At 39.8% G+C, this 19,396-nt stretch overlaps 1 protein-coding gene across 5 annotated transcripts; it reads right to left on the bottom strand.

The window, feature by feature from the left end:
* Window positions 1–1,851: 1,851 nt before the first annotated feature.
* Window positions 1,852–18,764, bottom strand: POLG2 (DNA polymerase gamma 2, accessory subunit). Of its 5 annotated transcripts, XM_059149226.1 has the most exons (8): window positions 17,669–18,762; window positions 13,395–13,521; window positions 13,170–13,275; window positions 11,909–12,082; window positions 7,561–7,701; window positions 5,031–5,111; window positions 2,473–2,573; window positions 1,852–2,055 (listed from the first exon to the last, which is right to left on the bottom strand). In XM_059149226.1, exons 1-8 carry the CDS (start codon window positions 18,228–18,230, stop codon window positions 1,890–1,892), a joined length of 1,458 nt encoding a protein of 485 aa, XP_059005209.1. In that variant the 5' UTR covers window positions 18,231–18,762; the 3' UTR covers window positions 1,852–1,889. The 5 variants fall into 5 exon arrangements, with proteins under 5 accessions (XP_059005209.1, XP_059005210.1, XP_059005211.1 ...); XM_059149227.1 differs by lacking the exon at window positions 7,561–7,701 and having other exon boundaries at window positions 17,669–18,764; XM_059149228.1 differs by lacking the exon at window positions 11,909–12,082 and having other exon boundaries at window positions 17,669–18,764.
* Between the last annotated feature and the right edge of the window lie 632 nt (window positions 18,765–19,396).

The following is a 19,396-nucleotide window of genomic DNA, read 5'->3' as shown; positions in this document are numbered from 1 at the left end:
ATTCTACTTCTCTTTTGTGTCAATACCATACTCGTTTTAATAAGTTTTGATAACTGGAAAAGCAGATTTTCTAATCTTGTTCTTTTTAAGAATGTTTTAGCTATTCTTAACCTTTTGTATTTGTATTGTTGGAATTTTAGAGATAGCTTAAAAAAAAAAGAGTCAGCTTGTTATTTTCTTAAAGAATAAACAACAACAACAACTCTGAACATGAGAGGGATATCAGTTGATTGATGTTGCGTTGAATTTATAGATCAATTTGGGGAGTATTAACATTTTTAGGATAGTGAGTGTTCCAAACAACAGATATCACCCTGTAATAAGCAACCCAATTTCTTAAAGAGATAGAGAGAGCGAGAGAGAGACTAAAAGACCTAACGACCAACTTCAATCAATTCTATGAAATTATGAGACAATGGAAAATCACTTAGATATCTGATATTAAAGAACTGTTTTTTAAAAACTTTTTATTATGAAAATTCTCAAACATGCACAAAAATAAAAAGACAATACCATGAACCCTCATGTACCCCTCACCCAGCTTCAACAACTCAGAGATACTATTGTTTTTTATCTATATTCCACTACTTTTTAAAAACTGGAGAATCTTAAGGTAAATCTCAGATATCATGTAATTTCACTCAAAAATATTTACATATGGGGACGCCTGGGTGGCTCAGTTGGTTAAGTGGCTGCCTTCGGCTCGGGTCATGAGTCCAGCGTCCTGGGATCGAGTCCCACATCAGGCTCCTTGCTCCACAGGGAGCCTGCTTCTCCCTCTGCCTCTGCCTGCCCCTCTGCCCGCCTGTGCTCTCTCTGTCTCTCTGACAGATAAATATATAAAATCTTTAAAGAAAAAAATATTTACATATGTGTCTCTTTTAGATAAGGATTAAAAAAAAGCGCCATAATACCATTATCACACATCCAAGGAAATTGTCAATAATTCCTTAATAGCATCTAGCGTTAATTGTTTTAGGTGTGATAGTGGTTAACAAAAGACACTTCACTAAAATACTTACAAATGAAATGAGAGCCGCAGTCTGCTTCAAACTGATAAGGAAGGACGGCTGTTGGGTGGATGAGGCAGGATGTCCACAGGTTGATGGTAACTGGTGCTGGGTGACAGCACTTGATATTAATTACACTATTCTTCATATGTTTGGAATTTTTGTCAGGTGAGTAATGATAGTATAATTAACACAAACCTAAGCAGCACATAAAAGTTCAAAGATTTCTTTTAAATATACCTGTTAGAACCAGACACAAAATACACTGTAATAATGCCATTTAATATTTATTTTATCTTGTTTTTTAAAAAAATCAATAAATGTTCTAATTTCTTAAAGTTCAGTTTGGGGTTAATGTTCAATATTTGAATGGGATGATTGAGAAAGCTTTTAGTTTCCCAGTTAAAAAGGGAAGAGTTTTGGCCAGTTAACTCTTATCTCTTTGATTTTCTTCTTAACTAGAATGTGGACAAGAAGGCTAGAAATATAGCAGCCACCTTGTGACCACAAAGCAGCAAGTATAAAAATATAAGCCAACAAACCCAAGATGGTAGAACACAAAGGTATCAAGAGTCTGGGTCCCTAACTATAGAGGAAACAATTATACCAGCTCTGGACAGTCTACGCCCACCCCTCTAAGACTTCTTGTTATGAGAAAACCAAATTACGATCTGCTTAATCCAATACAGTGAGATTTTTGTTTCTTGTAGCTGAACATATTTCTGATAGAATGGAATCCATTAAGAAATATAAATAATAAAAACTGAATTAAAAAAGCACCCAAAATGTTTACTTCGTAAGAATAAAGAGGCTAAAACAAATCTAACATAAGACAATCAAATTAGGAAAGGAGAATATTTATTACACAAATATTAAAATCTACACATTCTTAGCTGATGATATATACTTGACCAAAAAATCTTTTACTTTGGATATATGCATCATTTCCTTCATTGTGGTGTCTCTACTTCTCAGATGTATTAACCCATTCTCCAAAGTAGCTTCAGTAATCAAAACTGTGAACAGGATACTCATTTCATCATATCTAAGGAAAAAAGTAGTTCAACAAAATACATGAGCACAAATATAAACTATAAATTCACCATATTACCAGCTTCAATTACTTTAGAATCCAGCCACTTCCCAGAGGCACAAAACTCAAAAGCAGGGCTTGAGAGTGGACCAAAAACACTTTTTAAAAGTATCTGAACCATATACAAACTAAATTTTTCAGAAAGTTTCTCTAACTTATTGTAACAAATGAAAAGTCACCTCAACACATAATTTGGGGTAAACTGTATTTATATATACACACACACACACACACACACACACACACACACACACACATATATTATATATATATTTACATATATTTAGAAGAGATTTCTGTTACTCATAAAGAAACACATCATCAAAAACTCTGAACACATGGTTTCAGTGACAAGAAAGACAATCTTACTTTGAGTAAAGTTGTTCCAATGAGGACTGCACAGTTTCCATATAACCAGGCCACACAGAAATTCCATTTTCTAGTAATTCATTAAATAACCCTTGACAGACCTGAGGAAAAAATACAAACAATTCAAATATGAATGAAGTAAAGGAGCCAAAATGACTACCCTGTTTTGGGGAAACCACAAATCACCTTTTCCAGTCCTTAACACAGAGCATGAATTCTTTTAGTTATGTGATCATATCGTTTACAATTCATACACTGGATACTTACAAATAGCATACTTCCTCTAAAAATGAAGAAATTAAGCACTGCAAAGCTATTCTATGCAAATCTTCCCTAAGAGAAATTTTTATATAACAGATACAAGCATTTTTGTCATCATCATTACCCTTTAAAACTCGAACAAAACAGATTCCATCAGAGAAAAACACGAAGTGCAAAGGGCTGTGCTAACTGTGCGCTCCTCTGAGAGCTGGCAGCTGAGCCCCAGGGTTACACCCCGTGTGGGGAAGAGAAGAGCGAGCCAGTAAAGGAAACAAAGGAGGAGCAGCCAGACAAGTAGGAGGAAAATGAGGAGAGTGGTGTTCCTGAAGCCAACTAAAGAAAACGTTTCCAGAGAATGGTTTATTTCAATGGGAATGCTGGACACAAAACCTGCCCGGAAATACAGAGTAATGAGTAATATTACACAATAAACTTTACTGTTTCCTTCACACGCAATGGTGAAGCAAAATGGCAAAAATTTTAAACACCCTTAACAACCCGGAGCTAAAACGCTAGAGCAGGATTTCTCCCCTTCTGCACTGCGGACTCTGGGATGTTTAGCAGCCTCGTGGCCTCCCTGAGATGCCTGCAGCACTCCCCTCCCCACCTGAGACAACCAAAAATGTCTCCAGATGGCCCTGCAGGGGAGGGTGGCTGCGGTGGGTGGGGGGAGGGTATGCCTGAGCTACAGCACTGTTTCTCAAACTCTTCAGGGAATACTGGAATCCCCTGGAGGGCCTGTCAGACACAGGTTGCTCTGCTGCATTACCAGAGTTTCTGATCCAGCAGCTCTGGGGTGAGGACCAACAATGTGCATTTCTAACGAGTTCCCAGGGAAAGACCAATGGGTGTGAAGGGACTTGATATTTGGGGATAGTTGAGAATATAAATATTTACACAATAAACGTTTGGTTTATTATTATTATTAAGATTATTACTTTATTATATTATTATATATTTGATTCATTATAAATATTTTATATTTATACATAATATAAATATATTTAGTGGATAAATATATTTATATTATAAATATTTGCACAATAAACTTTGGTTTGTTATTATTCAAATTATTATATTATTATATTATTGTTATTAAAATTATTAACAGACAAAAATAAACATCACTGTGGATTTTAAAAAGTGGGTGACAGCAAGAACATCTGCTCTTCCTACTGGAAGGCAGAAGAGAAGTAGCTCTGGCCCAAGTAAGGAAATGGGAACCCCTACGCCATGAAAATACGAACAGGGGCAGCCAATCTGGAAACAATCTCACTGACAATAGTGAAATTTAGGATACGTGTCCATTTTATCCCGAAATCCCATCTCCACGTATATAACCACCAAAACCCCTTAAATAGCCCAGAAGGTTCTGTCCTACTACGGAAGGGAGAAAAGTTAAAAACAGAATGAGATATATAACATACTCCCTTCTGGTAAATTAAAAACACCCAGGAGGCTGCCACAACCCTAGGGGGAAAAGTGGATATGAGACCACCACCTTCCCTTCCCCGAGTGCACTCTCCCCACCTTCCCAGACCTCTCCACAGGAGCCTGAGGAAGAAAGTTGCGTAGATCTGACTAGTGTCCTCACTTAGGTGCTGGGTGGCTCTGAGTCACACAGGACCCAGGCATGACTACGGAAGGGGTTTCTGGAAAGAAACTAAAACCACCCTCCTGGCTTCCCAAGAGTGTTTAATTAGACCAGATAGATTAGAAGAATGAAAATAAGGTACAGGTCTAGAACCTGTACTTACACCAATGAGTATCAAAAAAGTGTTAGGTTAAAAATGTAAGCGGGCAAGAAATAATTCACTAGACATTTGTCCGAACACTTGGATTACCAAAACTCTGCATACTCACTTGAAAAGGCAACTGTGAGTAAGCATGACTTTAACAACAAAATCACTGAGCTGTATATAGCTTCTTTTATATACTATGCTTCATATCATCTACAATAAACCAGAGTATGTATCCATAGCTATTTAATTAAATTTTTTAAAAAGCAAACGAATCAAAATTTTACATGGTAAGTTACTAATTTATCTGAAGCAATAGTTTTATTAATTAATTAATTAATTACTTTTTTTATTTAAAAAGATTACTTATTTATTTATTTGACAGACAGAGATCACAAGGAGGCAGAGAGAGAGGAGGAAGCAGGCTCCCCGCGGAGCAGAGAGCCCGATGCGGGGGCTCCATCCCAGGACCCTGGGATCATGACCTGAGTCGAAGGCGCCCCAAAGTAATGGTTTTATTTTATTTAAAGTCATGATACTAAAACTCATTTGACCCACCTGTCTTAATTCCACCGTTGGGCCTCTTCCCACATCCAAAGCAACCTTAACAGGGGCTAGACAGGGATGAAGTTTAAGTACCTACAGCAATTTAAAGAGAGGGGAAATGGATAGCACATCTTGTTTAAATCTAACACAAGCACTATCAAACATAGGAGCTTCTAAACTGTAAAAATTGCATGTGAAAACGGAAGCTAGCTGAGGTCCTAAATCGTGTAATGATGTGTTCAGCTGGCTATATCCAGCTGCTCACTGATTTCTCCACTTAGATGTTCTGCAGAAGGAAGTTCACTTGATACTCTCTCATTTTCTGACGACTCCCTTTTCCCTCAATCCAAACACCCCTTCCTGGTATCATTGCTTTCCCTACCCAACCCCAGCCAAGGGGACTCGTTCTTCGAACTTTCTCTTGCCAAAACCTACCCCTCTTCCTACCCATCCATCCAACTCCACAACGGGGTGGCTCCCTGGTGCCAGAAACAGTTCTAGGTACTAGGTTCGTAACTCCTTACCCCTTATGGTGGGGATGGGGAGATAATAAACAAGTAAATAATATGCTTGAAGGTGGTAAGTGGTTTAAAAAAAGGTTGGTGGGGGAGGAGATAGGAAATGCTGGAGGGGCAGGTTGGAGAGTTTTTTGCAATTTTAAATAAGTTGGTTAAAGGTCTGAGGTTGACAGGTGAGCAAAGACTTGAGAGGTGGTTGTGGATCCTGGAGGAAGAGCATTTCAGACAAAGGGGAGAACAGTGACAAAGTTCTGAGCGGGAAGCATGACTGACATTTTCTAGAAACAGCAAAGGGGTCCATCCTGTTGGAGCAGAGAGTAAGGGGGGAGCTGGAGGAGGAGGTCAAAAGGGAATGGTTTTGGGGGCACCTGGGTGGCTCAGTGGGTTAAAGCCTCTGCCTTCAGCTCAGGTCATGATCCCAGGGTCCTGGGATCGAGCCCCGCATTGGGCTCTCTCCTCAGCAGGGAGCCTGCTTCCCTTCCTCTGTCTCTGTCTGTCTCTCTGCCTACTTGTGATCTCTGTCTGTCAAATAAATAAATAAAATCTTAAAAAAAAAAAAAAAGGGAATGGTTTTGTAAAACACTTTAGGGGCTTTGCCTTTTCCTCTGAATCAAACAGGAACTCAGTGGAGTGTTCTAAGCAGTGGGGCAAAGTTACATGCACCATTTAAAAGGGCCACTCAGTGCCAGTGGGGGGGGGGGGTGGGTGGCGGTGGCACTGATCAGAGTGGAAGAAGGGCAAGTGGAAAAGGGCAAGTTAGATTCAGGATATATTTTGAAAACAGAGTCCAATGGTTTTTGCTAATGATTTGGATGCGGGGTATAAGAAAAGAAAGGGTCCCTCATTTGCTATATATCCTATAAACCCCAAACCCTGGAATGATTCTATAATGTGACCTTCTTTATGGGCATATCAGGCTAAATGAGCACTGCATGACAAACCACTCAGCTATGCAAAGTGGTACTACAAATTCATGGTTTCCAAACTCAACATGTTCCAACTTTTGATTCTGGGCAGCTCCCTTTCACATTCAAGGGGAATATGAGCACTCTAAATTCTCGCCACTTAAACCTCTATTCCTCCACACTGGAAGCTAATCATCCTGCTTTCTAATTCCCTAAGGAAATAGAGGATATGAGGAAAACTTCCTCCAAAGCCTAACCAGCCCTGGTAGCGTATTTATATCTACACCATCATTTCTCTTCTCTGTGCTTTCTCAAGTAACTCCTTTTCAGGGCCAATCCCTCCACTGGTGTTCTTGATCCTGTCTTGACACTTCATGTCTCCTTCAAAATCTCACTCCATTAGTCATTTATCTTCTTTCCTGTGGCTTCAGTCCCTCTTCTCTCTTGATTCTGAGCCCATAAACATGGCCTTGACTCCGGCCCCAAGATAGCTCCTTGTGATCTAGTGAATAGCCACTTGGGGTCAGACTAGAAGCAGAGAGGTCAATACCACAGTCTTGGTAGTCTGACATATTCCTGCTTAACACTCTTTTTTTTTTTTTTTTTTAAAGATTTTATTTATTTATTTGACAGGCAGAGATCACAAGTGGGCAGAGAGGCAGGAAGAGAGAGAGGAGGAAGCAGGCTCCCTGCTGAGCAGAGAGTCTGATGCAGGGCTCGATCCCAGGGTCCTGGGATCATGACCTGAGCTGAAGGCAGAGGCTTTAACCCACTGAGTCACCCAGGCGCCCCCCTGCTTAACACTCTTGATGCAAATAATTGGAAGCCACCGAGTGAAAGGCTCAGGGGCTAAGAATCAGAGATTGCTCTCTACCTGTCTGCCAGGATCAAAGAGAAATGCCTCTGGGATTACCCAATAAGAATATCTTGCTCTATTCTGTGAGAACCTGCTTATTACTCCTGTGGCCAGATTCTAAAAAATGAACAATGGTAAAAAAAACTTGCACTGAAAGAAATTTATTATTCACACTTTTGTGTTAAGAAACCAAGCCCACTAACGTATAAGGGAAAAACATATCTTTTTAGCTTCCCAAGTTTATCTCTGAAAATCAAAAGCACCTTTCTATGAAGATTCTTCTTCCTTGTAAAGGAGTTGTCTGTGAGCTGGAAAGAATCGTAGAGGTAAGCCAGCACACCTCGGTCCAGATTTCCAGTAACAGATAAAACATATGGAACCACATTTTTTCGTCCATCTCGGCCCTTCACAGAAAAGTAAAACAAATATACAGACTCTGTTAGCAGAGCTCTCTCTTAAAACTACAGACTCACAGAATCAGAACACAAACTTACAAATTCATTCTACAAAGCTTTCACTCCAGGCCAACCTGTGCTAGGCAGTGGACCCACAAAAATGGGTATGACATATTCCCTGCTCTCAGGGAGATTAGGGTGTAGATCAGTGAGTCTCAACTGGCTATGTATTAGAATTGCCTTGAATTTTAAAATGTAAAGGTTTTGTGCTTGGGCCCCATTCCTAGAGATTCTGAACTACCTGGATAGGCGTGGGACCTCAGCATCACTATTTTTTCAAAGGTTCCTAGGTGAGCATTATAATAAAGAGGATAATATTATAAGAAAGTCCAGCAGGGCCCTTAGAGGAAAAAATTGGTATGTTTAGGGATAGGGGTTTGGAGTATAATCTCTGGAAATAGAAAATTTTTATAATAAGCAAACCTCTTTTAAAAACCAGGTTTGGGGTATTTACTTTAAGGTTATAATTAAGAATATAAAATATACCATAATGCACAATATAAATCAGGGATTGATAAAAACACTTATTACTGCCTTTCTTTTAAACTGATAATCACCTCAAATTTTTTTCAATGTCAATCCTAAAAATTTAAAAGGTTTTGCATATAAACAGTTCTGCCTTCATTCTTTTTTTTTTTTTTACTGTTATCACAGTCATCTGAACATTCACGTAATTCTCTAATACTTAAAAAAAAATTTGTCAATCCTCAACTTCTATTAATTATCCGTGATCTAGCACAGTCTTCATTAACACATATGTATTATTTTATTATTATTATTATTGTTATTAAAGATTTTATTTATTTGACAGAGGGAGACAGCAAGAGAGGGAAGATGAAGAAGCAGGCTTCCCTCTGAGCATGAAACCAGACACGGGACTTGATCCCAGGACCCTGAGATCATGACCTGAGCCGAAGGCAGAGGCTTAATGACTGAGCCACCCAGGTGCCCCAGTGTTGGCATTTTAAACCCATTTTAATGGCATGTGGTACTGTAAAGATTAATGTGAATTTGTCCTCAAAAGGCAGTACTCTTAAAATAAGACAAAATCAGAAAGGGAGACAAACCACGAGAGACTCTTAAACTATTGGAAACAAACTGAGGGCTGCTGGAGGGGAGGAGGGGGGGGATGGGGTAACTGGGTGATGGGCATGAAGGAGAGCAGTGGGTGTTACATGCAACTGATCAATCACTAAATTCTACCTCTGAAACGAATAATAACTTTATGTTAATTGATTTTAAATTTTTAAAAAAGGCCATACACTTTCTGAAGTCTAGGATTCTAACTATAATTTATTAGTTGATGTCTTTTTTTTTTTAAAGAATTTATTTGACAGAGAGTGAGAGAAGGAGAGAGAGCACAAGTGGGGGGGAGCAGCAGCAGGAGAGGGGGAAGCAGGCTCCCTGCTGATCAGGGAGCCCGATGCGGGACTCGATCCCAGGATCCTGAGATCATGACCTGAGCCAAAGGCAGAGGCTTAACCCACTGAGCCACACAGGTGCCCCTCTTTTTTATTTTTTTTTTTTAAGATTTTATTTATTTATTTGAGAGAGAATGAGTGCGAGAGAGCATGAGAGAGAAGGTCAGAGGGAGAAGCAGACTCCCCAAGGAGCTGGGAGCCCGATGCAGGAATTGATCCTGGGAGTCCGGGATCATGACCTGAGCCGAAGGCAGTTGCTCAACCGAGTCACCCAGGCGCCCAATTTTTTATTAGTTATCTTATTTGTATTTAAAATTAATCTACTTCCTCTAATGAGAACTACTCTGTTTATTTTCAAGTTCCAAGTACTTTTTTCACTGAGAAGACTGTATTAGTCACCAAATAGCACATAAATCTCCACGTGTGACCACTCAGAAAATCTAAACATTCAGATCTGGACCCGCTCAAGAATGAGTCAGCACAGAAGAGGGCTCAGCCACAATTCTATCCATCTACATGGCTTCTAAAACTTTGCATCCACAGGGCACCCTGAAAAATATTACAGCTGTTTACAAAGTGCCCTGTGGGATGCAAAGGCAAAATTCCTTCTCTAAAAAAATTCTATCACCTGTTTAAATTTTTGAAAGCTCTGTTTATTTTAGGAAGTATATGAAGCACCTTTTCCCTTTGGCCAGACCGGAGTCTGGCCAGCCAGCTAGTGCATCCAACTGGGGTTGATCCGGGGCCAAACTTCTGGCCAGTGTGACTAGTAAAGAAGAGGACATTAACATTGAAGGCCGGGCTTTCCAACTTTCCTCCTTCTCTGTGTTCTGGTCAGAGCATCTATTGAGGGGACTATTAAAGGGAGGGGGAAGCAGCATGTTCGCAGTCAAGTTCCCTAACAGCTTTCTTCCCTTTTTCTTCCCCTTGTTCAAATACTCATCTAGAGTGTCTGGTGCGGGACATCTGGTATCAGTGATGATCTTTGCATAAGAATGGTAGGGAGTTTGGTTACATACAAGAAATGAAAAAATCAACATACTGAAGATACTGGGAGCCAGGTTTCTGTCAGAGAACAGAATTATAAATTTGGAAAGAGGTAAAACGAGAATAAACCCTGTGGCATTAGACTAGAACTTGAAGAACTGGTAGGAACTCCTAGTTTTTAATAATAAGTAAATACAGACACAGAGTTAAGTGTGTAAATATATACATATAAGTAATTGCTTCCAAATATTTCCTAGCTGTGTCCACAGAAAGGGCCCAGGAGCAATGATACCCAGTTGCAAAGAGTACACCTAGAAGCAAAATCTCAGATTTTAAATACATTTTCCTCTAATAAGAATTAAGGTTCCTTGGAGAAATGGCTGACTGTATAGCCAGACCAAGAAACAAGATCTCAGAATAATGAGTTGCTGCAAAAGATAGGAAGTGCTCATAGAATGATCGGGATATGTCAAAAGGTCACTGGCCAACTTTAGGACAATTTTAGCATCAAAACAAAAAAATGCTAGTAACAGATTCCAACTCATGGAGAAAAATAGGAATCTGTAAGCCCATAAAAAGAAAGAGAGCGAAAAGCTCACCCCCATAGTATACTGCTGATAAATAAATCTAAAAGAAACAATGAAGTAATAATAAAATTAATAATAATAGGGAACCTGGGTGGCTCAGGTTAAGTGACTGCCTCTGACTCAGGTCATGATCCTGGAGTCCCGGGATCGAGTCCCACATCGGGCTGCCTCCTTGGTGGGGGAGTCTGCTTCTCCCTCTGATCCTCTCCCCTCTCAAGCTCTCTCTCTCTCAAATAAATAAATCAAATCTTTAAAGAAAAAAAAATTAATAATTAAAAAATGATACCATTTGGCAACCCTCATAGTAATCACTGATCTGCCCAAGAATCACCAATGTAAGCTGCAACTGGTAAGTTAAAATGTGGTCAGAAACAAGTTATTTACTTGTCTTAAAATGTCTGCCACAAAAGACTTACCAATCACTTATTAATTAATAAGTACAAAAAAATCTGTCAACTTTACATTGGAGAAACCTGGTAGCACTATCTTAACCAAGAGATAAAAGTGAACATTACAAGAAACAAATATGGTATCATGTGCCTCCTGATATGATGCCCAAGACGAGGGCAACACCATTTCTATGGTATTCCTAGCAAAAATATATAAACCATGAGAATACATGACAGAAACTCAAACTGAGGGACATTCCACAAATTAAGTGCAAAGGCATACATTCTTCAAAAATGTCAAAGTCATAGGCTGCCTGGCTGGCTCAGTCCATAGAACAGGTGACTCTTGATCTCCAGCTTGTGAGTTCGAGCCTCACATTCCGTGTAGAGATTACTTAAAATCTTTAAAAAAGAAAGTCAAGGTCATGAAAGACAAGATAAAATGAACTATTCATTTGAAGGAGACTAGAATTATGACAACTATGTGAAATCTTAAACTGGATAATGGACCTATGAAATCCATTATTAGGATACTCGGTTACTTCTGAAGGATTACATGGATTGGATGGTAATAATGAATAACTGGCACATTCTTGATTTTGATGGCTGTGTTGTGGTTACAAAAGTGATTGTCCTTGCACTTCAGAAATACATACTACAGTATTAAGAGGTCATGGGGCCCTGTGTCTGCAACCTGTTCTCAAATGGCTTCAGAAATGATCAGTCAGAGAATCTGGGTAAAGGATGGATAGGAGCTCAAGGTAAAACATACTTGTAATTGAGACTCATTTCCAGGACACGTGTGTAAAAGTTCACGGTCTCCTAGATTCCATAGGGTCTCTATTGGCTCCTTTCCCCATGGGAAGTTGTAATAAAGTTGGTTTCCTTTTCGTCCCTCTTGGTCCTGACAATCACTGCTGCTGAAGTTAGACGGACTCATAGCAAACTGGAGAAGAAAGTTTGTTTTATTAATTTACGAAACTAAAGATTAAAAAGTAAAGTTGCCTGAGACTTTTATGTAGCAACTGAATGAAACTGGTCAGGTCCCATATTAAAAACTATGAAGTTCAGTTAAATATGAGCAAATGTATTGCTAAAAGCACAGTTTTTAGCCTGGAAGAACTGCAGAGAAAAACTATAGGGAGTGATCTAGCCTTTTTTGGGCCAGTTAATAAGAAGGGAAAGTGACCATAAACTAAGAGGGATAGAGAAGAAAGTGTATACTCACCATTCTTATCCTCTGACGAGTGTGACTATTTGTAATTATTCTACTTAACTGAGTGGTTGTTTGAGGATTTTTAAGAATTGGAAAAAGGAAAAAGGAAAAAAAAAAAGAATTGGAAAAAGGCAAGACAATGGTGAGCCACAAATAAAATACCTATTTCAACTCTTTCCTCTTCAGCATGTACTAAAGCTTGAAAATAGATCACAGAACCATTTTCCAATACGGAGAATTCATGGACAGAGGCAGGGAGCAAAGGTTGAAGCTTTAAGGGTATACAAAGGTCAAACTCTACACCTGCCAGGAATGCCAGGGGAGGCGGCTGAACTCTATCTCAAATGCAAAGGCTTATCCACAAAAGCTTTTGAAAGAGAAAGATATCAACAGATATCTTTACCAAGGTAACTTTTTATATGGAACAAAGAAAATCATTACAAAGAGGCTTTTAATCGTACTTATTGATTTACTAGAGCTGTCTCTTACAAACATAACATAGCCCCACATCAAATAAAATTTTATTTATTAATTGATTTATGATTTTATTTATTTATTTGACAGAGACAGAGAGAGAGAGAGAGAGAGCAGGAGCAGAGGGAGCAGCAGGCAGAGGGAGAAGGAGAAGCAGGCTCCCTGCTGAGCAGGGAGCCCGATGTGGGACTGGATCCCCGGACCCTGGGATCATGACCTGAGCTGAAGGCAGACACTTAACTGACTGAACCTCCCAGGCGCCCCAAAATTTCATTTATTGTACAGAAGTATTATCTCTGACACACTAAGACGCTTCACCTATTAATTATTAAATTAAGGGTACCTTTCTCCACCACAGGAGTCGATGACGTAACCAGAAATCAAGCCACTGGCCTGCGGTTCTTGCTGAAGTAAACCAAACCAGTGAAGCCTCAGTCTTCTCACCGATTCTTTGGATATCAGAAATATCAGACAGTTACTTACTCAAAGATTATAGAATTTATCCTAAAGTGAAAGTGACTGGTTCTCGATTAAATACAAGGCCAAGTTATCTGCCATTTTTGGGTACCTTTTAACACCATCAGGTGTCTGCTTAGTATCAGAAACAGGATGAAAACACACTCCAATCTGGGCAAGGCCAAAAGGTAGTCTCTTGTTTACCAGATCCAGGCAATTAACATAGTGCTCCAAAGCACCTGTCAGAAGATAAATTTGTCACTATGTAAATCTATTCTATAAACCCAAGTCATAAGGGTCAGTTTATAAACAAATTAATATTATAATAATGTTAACATAGCAGTACAAGGGGCACAGAAAGAACTATTCAGGCAGATCTTCATTGATTACGACTTAGTTTTCCCACAACTTTTTGGTTTGATTTTCAAATCTACAAGAAAGTTGATAGTACATAAATACCTGTACTCTTCAGCTAGATTCACCAACTGTCAACATTCTGCCACATTTTCTCCTTGTTCACACCAAAACATTTCAGCATGTGTCTCCTAAAATTATTCTCTGTATACCATTACACCATAAAATTAATCATAATACTGTAATTTTATATAACATATGGTCGATATTCTATTTTCTCCAATTGTCTCCCAAATGTCATTTGTTGTTGTTTTCTTTTTCCCTAATTAAGGCTCCTGCTCTGCATTTTGATTACTTCTCTTTAATTGCTTTTTTAATTTTTTTTTTAAGATTTTATTTCTCACACAGATAGACAACCAGAGAGGAAACACAAGCAGGGGAAATGGGACAGGGAGAAAACAGGCTTCCCACTGAACAGGGAGCCCGATGTGGGGTTCGATCCCAGGACCCCGGGGATCATGACCTGAGCATGGTTAAGACAGACATTTAACCACTAAGCCACTGAGGTGTCTCATCTTTAATCTCTTTTATTCTGGAACATTGTCCCTGATTCCTCCCTCCTTTTCTAACCTTTAATGACTCTGACTTGTGGTTTCAGTCCAGACCAGTCATACTCAAGATTTGGCTGATTGTTTCACTCACTTGGGTAAATCATTTTTAGCAGAAATAAATACTACATAGTTGATGTGTATGTCTTCTTGGATTCTAACAGGAGAAAAATAGTATCAAATTATTGCATATTAATGAAACTGGTTTTGATTTGATTACCTGGTTAGGTAGTGAATATCCATTCCTCAACACTACCCTGCTCAACAATCTCCCATGCAACATTTTAGAATCCACTGATGATCCTGCTTGAATCAATTATTATACTGGGGATTACAAAATCACAAAATGGTGATTTTTCTGTCTTTCCTTCCCACATTCATTACGTAGCTTCTGTGAAAAAAATAAACTTTTTCCACCTCCTTCCCCTACCAGCAGCCTCAACGATTTACTTTTTTGATTAACACAATAAATTTTTAATTTTAATGTGTTATGGTCCATTACCATTAATACTTAATATTCAGTTTGTCTCAAATTTAGCCGGTGGAAGTCTCCCTCAAGCCAGCATCTGTGTCCTTTTGACGTGACTTCACCAGTCTTCAAACGTTTCTTTGCTTTCTAACACCATAAAACTCATCTTGTGCTTTCCCTGCCCCAGATCTGGGATAAGCCATTTCTCCAAGCACGGATTCATTTTAGAAATAAAAATGTGGGTACTAGGTGTGTTCACTGCTATTGTCATTACTTATAGGACCATTACTTATGAAGAAAGTTAAGAATAATTTTTTTTTTAAATTATGAGGTCATACTGATATTGCTGATTCAAATTTAACATTGCAAAGTTTATCCTTTTCTTCCTTCATATTTGTATCTCTTTTTTCTCACAGTGAAAACTCATTTTCATTACATTAATTTCATTAATTAACATTAATCCATTATTTGCTTTATTTTACAACATATTTGAAACAGCTTCAGAATTATAATTCCAACATTTCTATTTGGAATAAATCTAAGTTCAAGATTCCATTGTAGTTCTTTATGCACTTAGATTATGTCCCACTAAATGACAGCATTGTATTTAAGTTACTTGAGATTTCTGCTTCTGGTAATAAACAGTAGATCAGCAAGATAGTAAAAGGTGGTCAAGAAACTTTAAAAAAAAAATCTGCTTCAAGCCTGAGCTATCTATCAAGGCAGTAAGGACTCGAGGGTCCAAAATATGGAGAGAAGGGAGGAGCAGAGAGGTGAGCCCAACACTTAGTGCTGCTTTTCTAAATCTCAATTAGCAGAGCTGAGAAGCTTCGTGACATCTTAAGGGACTGGGAAGTACAAAAACTATACTTCCTGACTCCTCAAGGAGGGACCCTGGTAAACACCCCAGCCTTTCACTAGGGACACTCAAAGGGCTACAATTTAGCAGTAGAGATGAAAACCCTGAAGACCAGTCTCCAGTAAACTTAATCCCAATGCTCCCACTCTATGAGGCGTCTGGTGGCTCAGTCGGCTGGATGAGTGTCTGCCTTTGGCTCAGGTCATGATCTCAGTGTCCTGGGATTGAGCCTCACATGGTGTTCCCTGCTCAGTGGGAAGTCTGCTTCTCCCTCTCCCTCTGCTCCTCCCCACCACCTGTGCTCTCTCTCTCAAATAAATAAAATCTTAAAAAATGATAGCTCCCACTCTAGCTGCCTGCCAAAAGCAAAAAGTAAATCCTCCCAGAAAGAATAAACCACCCAGAAGCTCAATTTATCTCTACAATTTATATACAAATTACACAGAAGAGCCAGGAGAGAAGTCCAAATAACCAAAGGCCCAGAGAAAAACAAACAGATGTATCTGAGTTATTGGATGCAGATTCTTTAAAATGTGACTGGTGTTCAAGAAAGTTGATGGCAGGATGGGGGAAAAGTCTAACATATGTAATTTGTCACAGGACAGAGGAAAATGGGACAATAACTCTATCTGGGAATATAATGGCTGAGAATTTTTTTAAAAACTATTCATAAGTAGAGCTTTTGAGTTCAGTAGTTCAGACATGAAATAAAGAGAGCAAGGACCTTGGGAATAGAAAGTAGTAGCAAATTGGGTAATTCTAAGCTAAAGATTCTCTAAATAAGTGGTTTTGCGTTTCCTGAAGGAAAGAAAATGTCTAATATATCAATGGGTATTTTGATGAATGGACACTAAGCAAGCTAAGTTTCATTTGCCCCCCCCCCCTTAAAAAGATTATTTTACTTATTTATTTCAAACAGAGAGAGCACGAGGGGCAGGGGTTGTCAGTGGCAGGAGGAGAAGCAGACTCCTCACTGAGTAGGCAGCCCAACATGGTGTTTGAGCCCAGGACCCTGAGCTGAAGGCAGGTGTTTAACTGACTGAGCCACCCAGGGGCCCTTAAATTTCATTTTCTAATAGGGAAGAAAAGATCGATTTGTTTTGAACATGGTAAAAAGCAGTGATTTAACTTGCCCCAAATAAAGACATCATGGAATAATTAAAATAATACAAATCAAAACTGTTACAAATATTCACCAGTTTCCTTTATTAAGGAAATTTTAAAAATGCTATAAAGTGGGTACTAATTTTCAGAGAACCAAGTTAAATTAGTGCCATTTAATTAACACAGTAAAGATAGCATTTTGCAAAGATGAGATGCTGTGATGGCAAAGCTGTATTATAAAGAACTTGCAATTTTTTTTTTTTCTTCAGAATCTCTGCGATCGTGTTCTATTTGACTTTAAAGGCAAATGATGGGGGTGCCTGGCTGGTTCAGAGGAGCAGGTGACACTTGATCTCAGGGTTGGGAGTTCCAGCCCCAACCTGAGTGCAGAGATTACAAAAATAAACTTTAAAGGCAAATGGTGCCCCATAAATTTCTGTGTATTCAGTCAAGAATCAGTTATAAAGCTTAATTAGTCCTACTTTTTTTTTTTTTTTTTTAGTTGACACAAACATCACTTAAAGGGCTCTTCAAACGAGTGTGTAGATAGATACGTTTTCAGTATGAAAAATTGGGGGGAGGGAATTTTCTTTTTGCGCTAGAAGAATGAGCTCTTGATTAGCCTATTGTGTGTAAAAATTAAAAAGTTAACTGTGGAAGTATTTACCAACATCTTGGTAACGACGAACAAATGATTCACATGATTTAATTTACTCCTAATTCTAGGGATGCTCAATGGAACTGCAGGGTTGCCCCATGAAATTAAGAGCGTCACCTGGTCCTTCAAGCCAGATTCTTTAAGGAACAGTAACTATTCCAGAGACCACTTTTCTCCTTGGTAGAAACACTGTCAATATACCCAACTACTTCAAAAAGATGAGAACCAGATAATTTCCTTTTTACGTGATTAAAGGACCAGTTGCAATCCGCGAAATCTAGCAAGTCTGCCATTCCACCCCATCTATTTTGAAGCATGAAATCGTGAAGCATACCGTGAAGAAGGTTCTCCCGTAGTTTCCCAGAAGTTTTTAATAAGTTCTCAAGAAATGCTACTAGCTGTTCCTTACTCAGCTCTTTGTCTTGCAAGATCTCCCGTAGAGTTTCTGCTGAAACTAACCTGAAGGCACTGTCCCCAGGCAGCGTAGGGCCAGGCTCGTGATGGAGGGCATCTACCGGGAAGACCTGCTCCCTGAACACCACCACCGAGGACCACCATTCTGCTGCCAGGTTCTTCCGCAGCTCAACGCCCAAGGGGCCAAAGCCGGGGTGGCACCCGCTCAGAAGAGAATGTCGGCTAAGCTGCCGCTTGCTGCCACTGAAGAAATGCCTTCTCTGACAGATCTCTACCAGCTCCTCGGTCCCCTCACTGGACTCGGGGGCTTCGATCGGCTCGCTCCCCCGAGGCAGCTCCGCGTGCGACCTCACGGGCACTCCAAAGGAACTACTCCCTTCCATTAACGGCTCAGGCTGCCCCCCCTCCACTCGACCTCCAAAGCCAGACAACAGGCACCTGCACACTTTCTGGCAGGCCCTGACTGCTGCGCCAGAACGCATCGCCCGCGGGAGTTAAACAACGGTCTTCCACTAACTGGTTGACGCCGGGAAACCGCCACAAACAGGAGCCCGGGAGGCAACTGCGCACGCGCGGCGGAAGTGGCCGAGCGAGAGGCCGGCCACACCCACGGAAGCGCGTCACCGTGTTCCGGTTGCAGCCATCGTGGGCCCGGCCCAGTTGTGAAGGCTAAAGCTGACCTCGTACGGTTTCTGGCCTCCATCAAGTTTGGCCCCCTCTAATTAGGATTTTAGCACCCCTTGAAGGTCATTCCCTTCTTTTCACGGTCATGCTGTACTGGAAGTCAGCTCGGCTTCTCATTTTTTTGCAAATCACATCAAAATACTTAAGCGTTGCCCAAATCATTTAAATGCACCTTTTCAAATTTAAGTGTTCGCGAAAATAAATCAGTTCCCACTAAAGTCTTAGCCCTTTGTGGTGGTTTAGAGACCCAGGCCTTAGCTGTACCTCATCATAAACGCTGCCGCCATGTTGCCTACCTACAGGAATGGGGATGGGGCTGTGACAGCAAACGCAGATGGGCTTTACAGCGTTCTCAGCAGTGCTTCTGCCGCGCCCCCCCCCGAATATTTTTATAAAGGAACCCTAAGATTTTAAGCAACCCGCGCAGTTCAATATGGAGGCACGTTAATAATCTCTAATATAAAGGCAATTTTCCCTACCACAGACAAACCCTTCTACATGACAAGATGGGATTACCTGTTTTAAGACAGATCCAGGATTACCTAAGCAGGCACTTGTGACCTCACAAATTTTCATTCACACTCAACCCTCAGAACTGCCCAATTAGTGAAAAACCGCACACCCCAGAGGAAAAGCCCATGATTCCTACTCCTAGCTCCCCTTAAAAGTGGTTAGGGTGACCTTGAAAAATTAATGCAGATACAAGCTAATAGATTCTATTCAACTACCAACAGGCAGTTTATGGAGGACAGCTTAGCAGTTAAATTTTAACTATTGTTAATTTATTATTAAGTGTAACATGTTGCAGGACAGGCTACACAAGCACATGTGCAGAAGTTTGTAGAACAAAACAAACACCAAAAAAACAAAAGCAAAAACAAAAAAACCCTTTAAGACCGTTTTGCCAGAGAACAATCTTGTTTTAAAAATTCTTTCTAAACTCTATTAAAAGCTGGGCTCCATT

The sequence above is a fragment of the Mustela lutreola genome, chromosome 15 (assembly GCF_030435805.1).
Source record: "Mustela lutreola isolate mMusLut2 chromosome 15, mMusLut2.pri, whole genome shotgun sequence".
In the NCBI taxonomy this organism is placed as follows: Eukaryota; Metazoa; Chordata; class Mammalia; order Carnivora; family Mustelidae; genus Mustela; species Mustela lutreola.
This window is presented reverse-complemented; position numbering and strand designations above follow the sequence as displayed.